Source organism: Ranitomeya imitator, chromosome 5 (genome assembly GCF_032444005.1).
Source record: "Ranitomeya imitator isolate aRanImi1 chromosome 5, aRanImi1.pri, whole genome shotgun sequence".
Taxonomy (NCBI): Eukaryota; Metazoa; Chordata; class Amphibia; order Anura; family Dendrobatidae; genus Ranitomeya; species Ranitomeya imitator.
Window position 1 is genome coordinate 244,422,983 of NC_091286.1, and position 12,846 is coordinate 244,435,828.

The 12,846-nt window shown below is 46.9% G+C and overlaps 1 protein-coding gene across 2 annotated transcripts in view; it reads left to right on the top strand.

Moving 5' to 3' along the window:
• MED23 (mediator complex subunit 23) overlaps positions 1–12,846 on the top strand; it is a 211,329-nt gene that overhangs the window by 83,998 nt on the left and 114,485 nt on the right. For both annotated transcript variants that reach the window (XM_069726015.1, XM_069726014.1), the window contains 2 exons: positions 4,540–4,685; positions 5,550–5,795. In XM_069726015.1, coding sequence (XP_069582116.1) covers positions 4,540–4,685; positions 5,550–5,795 — 392 coding nt within the window. The remainder of the gene's footprint in view (positions 1–4,539; positions 4,686–5,549; positions 5,796–12,846) is intronic.

Consider the following 12,846-nt stretch of genomic DNA (forward strand, 5'->3'; position numbering starts at 1 on the left):
GAGAAAGCCCCCAAGTTAGATGTAGCAATAGCTAACGCTTCAAAAAAAATTTGCTCTCCCGTTCGAGGATATGGGGGTCCTAAAAGACCCTATGGACAAGAAGGCGGACGCCTTCCTCAAAGGCTCTTGGGAGGCAGCGGGAGGAGGCCTAAAACCAGCAGTAGCAGCTGCATGTACATCCCGCTCCCTAATGATTTGGTTGAATCAACTAGAGGGTCAATTGAAAGGGAAAACTTCCCGGGACTCGATACTGAACACCTTACCAGTAATGAGGGGGGCTGCGGCTTTTCTGGCTGATGCCTCGGCCGACTCCATCAGATTAGCCGCCAGGTCAGCAGTGTTTGCTAATGCGGCCAGGCGCGCCCTCTGGCTTAAGAACTGGCCAGGCGACTTGCAAACAAAAACAAAATTGTGTACCATCCCCTGCGAAGGAGAATTTTTGTTCGGTTCTACCTTAGACGACATCCTAGAAAAAGCAGGGGACATCAAGAAGTCCTTTCCCTCTCTGGGTCTCACCTCTTATAGGAAGCCCTTTCGGAACAAGAGGTTTTTCCGTAAGAACCCGGGGAGAGGCAAGGGAAAATGGGAGGATAAGAGGAACAAAAATAAGGGATTCATCTTCAACAAAAATCCCAACGATGGCAAGAAACCTTCACAATGAAGGTTCGCCCCAGGTGGGAGGGAGACTATCTCTCTTTCTCCCAGCCTGGGAAAGGATTACCTCCAGTCAATGGATACTGAACATCATAGAATCAGGACTGAGGTTAACATTCAAAAGATACCCTCGTCCCTCTTTTACGATAACATCTACAAGATCTTCGGCAGAAGAACAGTTGGCACTAGAAAATGAAGTCATCGGGTTAGTAAAGAAGGGAGTACTCCTGGAGGTTCCCCCACAAGAAAGAGGGCAAGGGTACTATTCCCCTCTATTCCTGAGGAAGAAACCAGATGGTTCCTTCAGGACCATTATAAACCTGAAAAACCTAAACGATTATCTAGAGGTTCAAGCATTCAAGATGGAAACGATAGTCATCTATCAAAATGCTGTTTCCCCAATGCTTCATGGCGGTCCTAGACCTGAAGGACGCATATTATCACGTCCCAATACACAAGGATCACCAGAGATTCCTCAGGATGGCAGTTCACATCAAGGGAGTCCTAAGTCACTTCCAGTTCTCAGCTCTACCATTTGGTCTAGCCATAGCCCCGAGGGTTTTCACAAAACTGATCGCGGAGGTAATGGCTCACCTCAGGGAAGAAAATACCTTGATCGTACCATATCTGGACGATTTCTTGGTGATAGGCTCCTCCCCGCAACATAGCGAGAATCAACTGGCAATAGTGATACACTCCTTAAAGGAATTGGGTTGGCTAATAAACATTGAAAAATCCAGACTAATGCCTTCTCAGGTCCAGGAGTACCTAGGTCTCACCCTAGATTCCAGAAAAATGGAACGTCTGCTCCCGGAGAACAAAATACAGAAACTAAAAAGTTTAGTATCGAGAATTCAATCTCTCCCCTCCATAACACTCCGTCAGGGTATGTCCCTCTTAGGCTCCATGACCTCTTGCATCCCCGCGGTCCAGTGGGCCCAAATACATTCAAGAGATCTCCAATGGCAGATATTGTCAGAGCAAATCCATCTAGGGGGGCATTTAGATGGGCGGTTAACTCTATCTCCTCGCTCCAGTCACTCTCTGACATGGTGGACATCGCAGGAAAATCTTTCCCAGGGAGTCCCATGGGTAATTCAGATCTCGAAAGTCCTGACTACGGACGCAAGCCCCTCAGGGTGGGGGGCTCATCTGGGCGATCTGGTAGCCCAGGGCATCTGGTCTCTGTCACTAGCAAACAAATCCTCCAATATGAAGGAACTTCTTGCGGTCAAATTTGCCCTTCAGGAATTCTTGGGGGTCCTTCACTCTCACCATGTAAGAGTGATGTCGGACAACCGGGTGGTGGTATCATACCTAAATCACCAAGGGGGCACCCGTTCCAAAAATCTAATGGAAGTGACCAAGTCAATCCTACAAATAGCCGAGAGCAACCTCCTATCCCTAACAAGCCTGCACATAAAGGGAGTAGACAATTACAGAGCAGACTTTCTCAGTCGGTCCAGCCTAAAACAGGGGGAATGGGAACTAAATCAGGCGATATTTACCCAGATCACAGAAAAATGGGGTGTTCCCAAAATAGATCTCTTTGCGAGCCACCTAAACAAAAAAGTAGTCTCCTTTTGCTCCCTATCTCCCCTGGGGAACCCAGTAGTAGTGGACGCATTTCTGATGTCTTGGGGTCACCAACTGGTCTATGCCTTCCCTCCTCTTATCCTGATTCCGGCAGTGCTGAGGAAGATTCGGGAGGACGGGGCGCTGGTAATCTTAATTGCCCCGTTCTGGCCGAAGAGACCTTGGTTCTCCTGGATGAGGAAGATGTCAATATCCGACCCTTGGGTATTACCAGACCTCCAAGATCTATTGTCACAGGGCCCAGTCCATCATCCGCAAGTCAAGAACTTGCACTTGACAGCTTGGCTCTTGAAAGGAAACTATTAGAAAGCAGAGGGTTCTCTCCGGGGTTAATCTCAACTTTGTTACAAAGTAGGAAGCCGGTTACAACGAAACAGTACGGCAAGATATGGAAAAAGTTTCTGTCATCATCAGGTGCGAAATTAGGGAAAGAAATTCCCCTTAATTCCATATTAGAGTTCCTACAAAACGGGTTGGAGATGGGTTTAGCCACTAGTACCCTAAAAGTTCATGTGGCAGCATTGGGAGCCCTATTTAATTTTGATTTAGCTTCAAACAGGTGGGTCTCTAGATTCATCAGAGCAGCAGGAAGATCGAGGCCTCTTCCGGTAAAAGTTGTTCCTCAATGGGACTTAAACTTGGTCCTTAAAGCTCTAACTAGTCCACCATTTGAACCATTACACGAAACTTCAATAAAAAACCTATCTCTCAAAACCGCCCTGTTAGTCGCCCTCACTTCTGCCCGTAGGGTTAGCGACTTACAGGCCCTTTCAGCTAACCCCCTTTACACACAATTTCTAGAGGATAGGGTCATTTTAAAAATAGACCCAGCATATCTCCCGAAAGTGGCTTCGAAGTTTCACAGGTCTCAAGAGATATCTCTCCCCTCCTTCTGTCCCAACCCTAAAAATAAGGAGGAACAAACATTACATACACTAGATGTAAGAAGATGTCTCTTACATTACCTAGAAGTCACTAGAGAGAGTAGGGAGGATCCCTCTCTGTTTGTGTATTTCCAGGGTCCCCGGAAGGGGAAAAAAGCATCTAAAGCCACCATAGCAAGATGGATCACGGACGCCATCAGTCTTTCATACTCGGCAAGTGGAATGTCCGTTCCCGGGGAGGTTAAGGCTCACTCAACAAGGGCAGTGGCAGCTTCCTGGGCGGAGAAGGCCGGAGCTTCGATTGACCAGATATGTAGAGCTGCTACATGGTCCTCACCATCCACATTCTATAGGCACTATAGATTGGACCTAATCTCCTCCTCAGACCTTACCTTCGGTAAAAGGGTTCTGGAAGCGGTGGTCCCTCCCTGAATGTACTATCTATGCAAATCTCTCTGTGGTGCCGTCATGGGCGACAGAGAAAAATATAGTTCTTACCTATAACGGTATTTCTCTGAGCCCATGACGGCACCCGTACATTCCCTCCCTTCATTTGTGGGTGCACACATCAATATAGTGCCATAGTCTATTCATAGTTTTTAAAGTCACGTGGTATCTAGTTATGCTAAACAATTAAAATTAACAAATGTTTTTAGTAGTCTCCCATCGTTCTCTATGTAAAACAACTGATGCAGGAGAGTGGTACCGCCTTTTTATCCGTAGGTTTCCTGTCCTTGGTGGGCGGATCCCCTCTCTCTCCGTGGTGCCGTCATGGGCTCAGAGAAATACCGTTATCGGTAAGAACTATATTTTTCAGCTGCATTTGACAGTACCAGCTATGTGATTTCATAAATCTCATGCACACAGCTTGTATTTTTTGCCATCAGTATTTTGTGCTTTGCGTTTTTTTGGACATGGCATGTCACTACTTTTAGCGTTTTTCCACCGATTGAATGATAAAAATGCATGATAAAAAAATGCACCCAAACCACGCAAAACACAGCAAAACCTGCGTTTTTGCCGTAGCTTTTTTTCTGCCAAGCACTCAAGCGCTCAGGTTTTGCTGCAGGAAAAGAATTGCAGCATAAACGCCCAGTGTGAACTTGGCCTAATAATTTTAGGTTCGATTGCGAATGAACGAGCAGTATTGCACATTCTCTGTCCTCGTCGGACCCCCCCCCCCCCCCCCCCAAGGTCCAATAAGCTGAGTTGTGGGCTGCTCTTGTAGCTGCAGACCTTGTATAAAGGTGACCGTGGTCATCAATAATTTTCATGTTATTTTGAGTTCTGCATTATCACTATATTCTCATGTCCAGTTTAATGATTTAAACCTTTTCCGGTTTTGTTCGTTTTTTTTTTTTTTTTTTTTTTAATATTGGTATAATTGATTTTTATTTTGTTTTAGTGCATCCCTGTGCCAGATATCACCAAGCCTCAGTCCACACATTCCTTTGCAATGACTTGTATTTGGATCCATCTTAACAGGAAAGCACAAAATGACAACTCCAAGCTACAGATTCCCATTCCTCACTCTTTGAAGTTACATCATGAGTATGTAAAATAACCCTGCTAATGTGTATTCCTATAACTGCATATTGAATGTTATCTTTGGTTCTCCACATCTTGAATAATGACCTTTTCGTAGAAAAAAATTACAGAACTACCTTTTGCAGCTTTAGGTTTTCTCCTGAAGTTTTTTAACTGATGATTTCTTGAGATTTTCTATACTGCGACTACGCTCTTTTCAGTTCTTCACATTTGTATAATGCCCACTGTGGGGAAAGCCTTGGAAATTTATGGTGACCCTGGTTTCCCCACTGGTTCTAAAACCGCAGACCCCAGTCTCCAATGATATTTGGGAAGATTTAATTGAGGAGGCAATCATGAGTTTTGCTGCTCCATACCAGTTTATAGGAGACGCTGAAAAAGTTGCTTGCTCTCCATACCTTCCACAGAGTTGTAGGTATTGCACACTCTTGACCACGATTTCCAACAAATTCTATTCATTCTCTTTCTCTCTCCACTCTTGACCACGATTTCCAACAAATTCTATTCATTCTCTTTCTCTCTCTCTCTCTCTCTCTCTCTCTCTCTCTCTCTCTCTCTCTCTCTCTCTCTCTCTCTCTCTCTCTCTCTCTCTCTCTCTCTCTCTCTCTCTCTCTCTCTCTCTCTCTCTCTCTCTCTCTCTCTCTTTCTTTTTTTTTTTGTTTTTTTTTTTAACACGAAAGCCACATAACCTATGTTCTTTTATTTGTAGAATATTTAGTCTGATTTACTAAATTCATTATTGTTTCATATTGTATTTTAGAGTGCATACGGTACCTATTATTTTTTGCCTACTTTATTATGTTTCCTTAGACCCATGTGTTAGTCCTTGTGTAACAGCTTGGTGTTTTTGGTTTCTTTTTATGTTAGGTTCTTACAACAAAGTTTACGGAATAAGAGCTTACAAATGACTGACTATAAAATAGCCTTACTGTGCAATGCCTATTCCACCAACTCCGAGTGCTTCACGTTACCCATGGGAGTGCTTGTGGAAACCATTTACGGAAATGGAAACGTTAAGATACCACTCCCGGGAACAAATTGCACAGCATCTGGATCAACTACTCCACTACCAATGAACCTGTTAGATTCGCTTACTGTTCATGCAAAAATGAGGTAGGAATCTTACTGGAAAATGCACTTGAAGAGTGTCCTTGTCTTTTTCACAGTCTACATCAAACTGCAACTATTGTAAATTGCTTTGTCTCCTGTGCCACATTAATGGCATGGTGTTTTGTCATCTGATCAGACAGAAAAGTACAATGTGAATGCTGCTGTATTCCTAGTAATGGACTACTATGGTATGTTCACAAAGTACTTTCTTGCGAGAAAACGCTACGTACATTACGTCTATTTTTGAGTCTTTTTTTTTTATTTTTTTTTTTATATGCATTCATTTGGGTAAAACACTGATAGAATTGACGTTCAGCGGCATTGAAGAACTGCAGAGCACCTTAAACACAAGGAAAATAACGCAATGTAGGAGTGAGATTTTAGAAATATCATTTATTTTGCTGTAAAATGCTTTTATGTATTTTTTTTTACACATAAAAGCGCACGCTCCCCAAAAAATGCAGCAAAATCGCTACATCTCAACAAGCCCTACAATGTGAAAAGGATCAGAGGGCAACACTGTACACCTATAGCAAGAAAGGACAATGTATGCAAAACAATAGCGAAAGAGCATGCTATACAAAGCGGGATCACCAGAAGAGAGGTTTCAATAAATTCTTTATTAATGCAAGCTACAAAGACTAATTAAAAATAGGGTTGAGCGACTTTTAGTTTTTTAGGGTCGAGTCGGGTTTCGCAAAACCCGACTATCTCAACAGTCGAGTCGAGTGGAATCGGCCGATTATCGCGAAAAGTCGGGGATTGACCGAAACACGAAACCCAATGCAAGTCAATGGGGGAGCATAGTCGGTAGTGAGTGGAGGCCAGGAAAACATGTACAGTGCCCATTTTAATGGCAAAAACATACATTCTTGGTACTGAAGCTTGTCAATCTTAATTTACCTTATAATAATAGTAAGGCATTGGAAATTGGGGGTCATTTGGCTAAAGTTGTGGGGGGTAGGGCTGGTTCAAGAATTTAGTGGGCCCAGGAAATCTGGACCACGTCACGGCAGTGGAGCAGGGAGAGGTAAGTATTTCAACTTTGCAAGTGCTGTGATCCTGAGCAAGCGGGGGGGCCCACTCGTTGGCATTGGCACTGGCACAGGTCCCCTCAAAGTATGGCGGTGTGTTTGCACGGCGGGGGCGCCTCCCACCGGCAGCGACACTTTTGCGTACTATGAGGGGCCCTGTGCCAGTGACGTCGCCAATGAGTATTCCTCCCCCCACCTGATGAAGGAACCTGCACTTTCATCTGCACCTTCCTTTGTCCCCGTGTAAGATGGTATGGTATGCGGGAAGGGGAACCTGACTTTCAGCAGGGTCACAATCTTGCTGTGTAGCGTGCACGGGGAATGTTGCGTTATGGGTCAATGTACCAGCAGACTCCTATCACTGGCTGGGCAATGGGCAGGATGAGGAGGAAACAGATATAGGCCCAAAGAATAAAGTGGGCTAAATGCAGTTCAAAATTGGTAACAGGACTAACCAGGGGGCATTGCTTTGTTCAGTGGAGTACACCTGTAATGAGAGGCTGACATAGTGAGTAGGCCCAAATCAGTAAGTAGGCTAAATGCAGTTCAAAATTGGTAACAGAAGTAAACAGGCGGCACTGGTTTGTTCAGTGGAGCAGAACATCAAGGAGCGGCAGACACCGATAGTAGGCCCCAACCCAACTAGTAGGCCAAATGCAGTCTAACATTAACAACTACTTAACGAGAGCCTGAAAATGGAATTTCAGGACAGGAAACCAGGAGAACAGCAAGGAGCGGCAGACACTGTTAGTAGGCCCCAACCCAACTAGTAGGCCAAATGCAGTTGTTCCATTTAACAACTATTTAACAAGAGCCTGAAGATAGAAGCTCAGGAAAGGCAACCAGGAGAACACCTTGGAGCGGCAGACACTGTTAGTAGGCCCCAACCAAACTAGTAGCCCCACTGCAGTTTTAAATTTCCGATAGGCTGAAAACCTGATAATTGCAGGTCATTTTTTTTAAAGAGGACAGCTGTATTGAGTGGCGCAGCCAGACACTGCAAGTAGGCCTTACACCACAAAGTTGGCTCGACGCAGGTTTAAAAAAGGTTACATGGGTACACGGTCTTCATTGGTGTGCTCAGTGGAGGACAATTGGAAGGAGGGACCGCAGAAAGACTTAGTAGGCCTAAAATAACAAAATAGGCTCTATGCAGCTTCGATTATGTGGCAACCTGGAGAACACCTTGGAGCGGGAGACACCGTCTCTACAAGCCAGACCCAACTTGTAGGCCTAATGCAGTGTTATTTCAACAACTACTTAACGAGAGCATGAAGATTGAAGCTATGGAGAGGCAACCTGGAGAACACCTTGCAGCGGGAGACACCGGCTCTACAAGCCAGACCCAACTTGTAGGCCTAATGCAGTGTTGTTTCAACAACTACTTAACAAGAACTTCAAGATAGAAGCGAAGGAGAGGCAACAGAGAGAACACCTTGGAGCGGAAGACTCAGTATGTAGACCACAACGAAACTTGTGGCCCCAATGCAGTTTTATAATTCTGACAAGCTGAAAATCCGCCATTTTTTTTTTTTTTTTTTTTTAGAGGACAGCTGTATTAAGTGGCGCAGACACACTGCTAGTAGGCCTTAAACCACAAAGTAGGCTCAATGCAGGATGACAAAAAGTTACATGGGTACACGGTCTGCATTGGTGTGCTCAGCGGAGGACAAATGGAAGGAGGGACCGCAGACAGACTTAGTAGGCCTAAAATAAAAAAATTAGGCTCAAAGCAGTTAGAATTATCTTGCAGAGGTACACAGGCAGCATTGGCGTGGTCAGCGGAGGACGATTGGAAGGAGTGTCTGACACAGTTAGTACTCCCAAAAAATAAATAGATGTTAATGTCTCGCAAAACAACAAAACCAAAAAACAAAAAGGTGGCATACTTGGGTACAGGGGTGGGCTCCTCTGCTGAGTTTCAAACATAGTAATTTGGCGCAAAGTATTTACTGGTGTCAATATAGGACACTGACCGTGACTATTTTAACTAGCATCATACATGTCAACAAATTGGTATTGTCAGTGCCAGGCATTGAAGAATGTCAGCGCATAGACTAAACATTGGTGGAGCTGTGAGAGATAATTTTGCAAGTGGTAGAGCACTGTTTGAGCTGGGGGGGGACTCTCTTGTGGCCGGCGGTACAGGCCCAGGGCCCCTCATGTTACAACGGTGTGTCTGACGTTGGGTACGCACCACCACCGCCAGAGACACTTTATTGTACTATGAGGGACCCAGTGGCAGTGCCGTCGACCAAAAGCGGGCACACCCACCTCTTCAGACAAACAGCACTCTCACGGGTGCTTGCGGCAAGTGGCGCGACCACGGCCCCGTGGGGGGAGTTAGCCCATTTAGGGAGGTATAAACATGTATGCTGGACAAACAGCTGCTGCAAATTAAGAGATTGGAACAGTCAGTAAGACGAGTCCACAAGCAAGACCTTTTTATAGGAAAGCTAGGTGTCAGCCGGGAAAGGTGGGGCAAAATAATTCGAAATCCATGAGTGGTTCATTTTAATAAAGGTTAGATCAACATTTTGGGTAGCCAGACGAGTCCTTTTTTCGGTCAATATTGAACCAGCAGCACTGAATACTCTTTCTGATAGCACACTAGCTGCTGGGCAAGCAAGCTCCTGCAATGCATATTCTGCCAATTCAGGCCAGGTGTCTATTTTGGATGCCCAGTAATCAAATGGGAATGATGGTTGAGGGAGAACATCGATAAGGGATGAAAAATAGTTAGTAACCATACTGGACAAATGTTGTCTCCTGTCACTTTGAATTGATGCTGCAGTACCTGTCCTGTCTGCGGTCATTGCGAAATCACTCCACAACCTGGTCAGAAAACCCCTCTGTCCAACGCCACTTCTGATTTGTGCACCTGTAACACCTCTGCCCTGTTGCCCCTTGCAGCTCGTGTGAGAACCATCACCGGCGCTGTGTGCTGGGAATGCCTGAATCAAACAGTCAACAAGAGTTGCTTGTTTGGTTGCCAATATTTGTTCAAGGTTCTCATGTGGCATGATATTTTGCAATTTGCCTTTATAGCGAGGATCAAGGAGGCAGGCCAACCAGTAATCGTCATCGGTCATTATTTTAATAATGCGTGGGTCCCTTTTGAGGATACGTAAGGCATAATCCGCCATGTGGGCCAAAGTTCCAGTAGTCAAATCTGCGGTTGTGCTGGGTAGAGGGGCAGTTTCAGGCAAATCTACGTCACTTGTCTCCCTAAAAAACCCTGAACCCGGCCTTGCAACGCCACCAGTTGCTATTGGCCACGGAGAAGGTTCCTCATACAAAAAACTCTCATCCCCATCATCCCCCTCCTCCTCCTCCTCCTCCTCCTCTTCGCCCGCTACCTCGTCCTGTAGACTGCCCTGACCAGACAATGGCTGACTGTCATCAAGGCTTCCCTCTTCCTCGGCTGCAGACGCCTGCTCCTTTATGTGCGTCAAACTTTGCATCAGCAGACGCATTAGGGGGATGCTCATGCTTATTATGGCGTTGTCTGCACTAACCAGCCGTGTGCATTCCTCAAAACACTAAAGGACTTGACACAGGTCTTGTACCTCCGACCACTGCACACCTGACAACTCCATGTCTGCCATCCAACTGCCTGCCCGTGTATGTGTATCCTCCCACAAATACATAACAGCCCGCCTCTGTTCGCACAGCCTCTGAAGCATGTGCAGTGTGGAGTTCCACCTTGTTGCAACGTCTATGATTAGGCGATGCTGGGGAAGGTTCAAAGACCGCTGATGGTTCTGCAAACGGCCGGAGTGCACGGGCGAACGGCGGATATGCGAGCAAAGTCTGCGCACTTTGAGGAGCAGGTCGGGTAACCCCGGATAACTTTTCAGGAAGCACTGCACCACCAGGTTTAAGGTGTGAGCCAGGCAAGGAATGTGTTTCAGTTGGGAAAGGGCTATGGCAGCCATAAAATTCCTTCCGTTATCACTCACTACCTTGCCTGCCTCAAGATGTACAGTGCCCAGCCATGACTGAGTTTCTTTCTGCAAGAACTCGGACAGAACTTCCGCGGTGTCTGTTGTCGCCCAAATACTTCATTGCCAATACAGCCTGCTGACGCTTGCCACTAGCTGTCCCATAATGGGACACCTCGTGTGCAACAGTGGCAGCTGCGGATGCAGTGCTCGTGCGACTGTGGTCTGTGGACGAGCTCTCGCTTCTGCAGGAGGAGGAGGAGGAGGGGGGGCGAACGCCTACAGCCAACTGTTTCCTAGACCGTGGGCTAGGCAGAACTGTCCCAATATTGCTGTCCCCTGTGGACCCTGCATCCACCACATTAACCCAGTGTGCTGTGATGGACACGTAACGTCCCTGGCCATGCCTACTGGTCCATGCATCTGTTGTCAGGTGCACCATTGTACTCACAGATTGCCTGAGTGCATGGACGATGCGGTCTTTCACATGCTGGTGGAGGGCTGGGATGGCTTTTCTCAAAGTGTCGACTGGGTAGCTCGTAGCGTGGTACAGCGTAGTCCATCAGGGCTTTGAAAGCTTCACTTTCAACTAACCGGTAGGGCATCATCTCTAATGAGATTAGTCTAGCAATGTGGGCGTTCAAACACTGTGTATGCGGATGCGAGGATGAGTACTTCCTTTTCCTAACGAGAGTCTCATGTAGGGTGAGCTGGACTGGAGAGCTGCAGATCGTGGAACTAGCGGGGGTGCCGGTGGACATGGCAGACTGAGAGAGGGTTGGAGATGGTATTCTTGCTTGTGCCCTACATGCAGTGTTTCCTACTACGAAACTGGTGATTCCCTGACTGCTTTGGCCTGGCGACGAAATCTGCACATTTGCTGCAGGTGGTGCCGGAAATGGTGGGCTTACAGTGAGGGAAGGGATGTAGCGTTGCTGACTAGGCCTAGGGTGCTACAACCTTAAGGGACGTTTGGTAGTGAGTCCAGGCTTGCAAATGCATGGTGGTTAAATGTCTACGCATGCAACTTGTATTTAGACTTTTAAGATTCTGACCTCTGCTTAAGGTAGTTGAACATTTCTCCTTCGCCTCATTGGGGGACACAGACCGTGGGTGTATGCTGCTGCCAATAGGAGGCTGACACTAAGTGATACAAAAAAAGTTAGCTCCTCCCCTGCAGTATAAACCCTCCTGCTGGCTCTCAGCTAACCAGTTCTTGCTTAGTGTCTGTAGGAGGCACATGGGTCTGTTTCAGACCCCAACGTTTTTGTTTTATTGTTTACTTTTCTGTAAATTTTTATTTTTTAATTAACGGAGTGAAGGGGGCGACGGTTCCTTTCAAGGTTCCGATCTCCCCGAATCATCAACAGGCGAGCACGGCGTATACCTCCCCGTACCCTCTCCTGCGACGTGGGAAGCCATGCCTGAGCTCACCTCAGGGGCGACGGTTCCTTTCATGGTCTCGATCTCCCCACTCCAGCAGCAGGCGACCACATGGAGTGTCGCCTCCATGTATCCTCTCCTGGAGCCAGGCCTAATGCCGGACAACTGGCCCTGTCCACCCGGACTGAACTCCGTGGCTGTACAGAGGCCCCTCTCTATGGCGTCCGAGCAGCCCCCACTGTCCCACCACTGTGAAAGCGGATGGCACAAGGAGGCGGACGGGTCCTCTCCACCTCCCTAACAAACGGATGATGGATTGAGGCTTATCCCTGCACCGTCCACGCTGCACAGGACAGCGCTGAAACCCCCATCCACGGCGGCTCCATGCCGGGACGCACATCAATGGTGAGTGGATCCATCTTCAGTGGGATATTCACATGCTGACAGGCAGCCTACCTCTGAGGTAATGCTCTGGATGGCTGCAAAAATTTAGTCCCTGGCTTCGGCCGATTTGTAGGCCGCATCCAGGAAGTCTTGCCTGGAACGACCCACTGGTGACTTCTGCCGGCTACAGAAATTTAGGCCCCGGCTTAGGCCTATTCAACATTGTGTCTGTGGCTCCGCCCCCCAAATTGGCGCTTCTCGCTCTCTGCGAGATTTTTTGTCAACTCTGCAGCTCCCGGTGGCCATCTT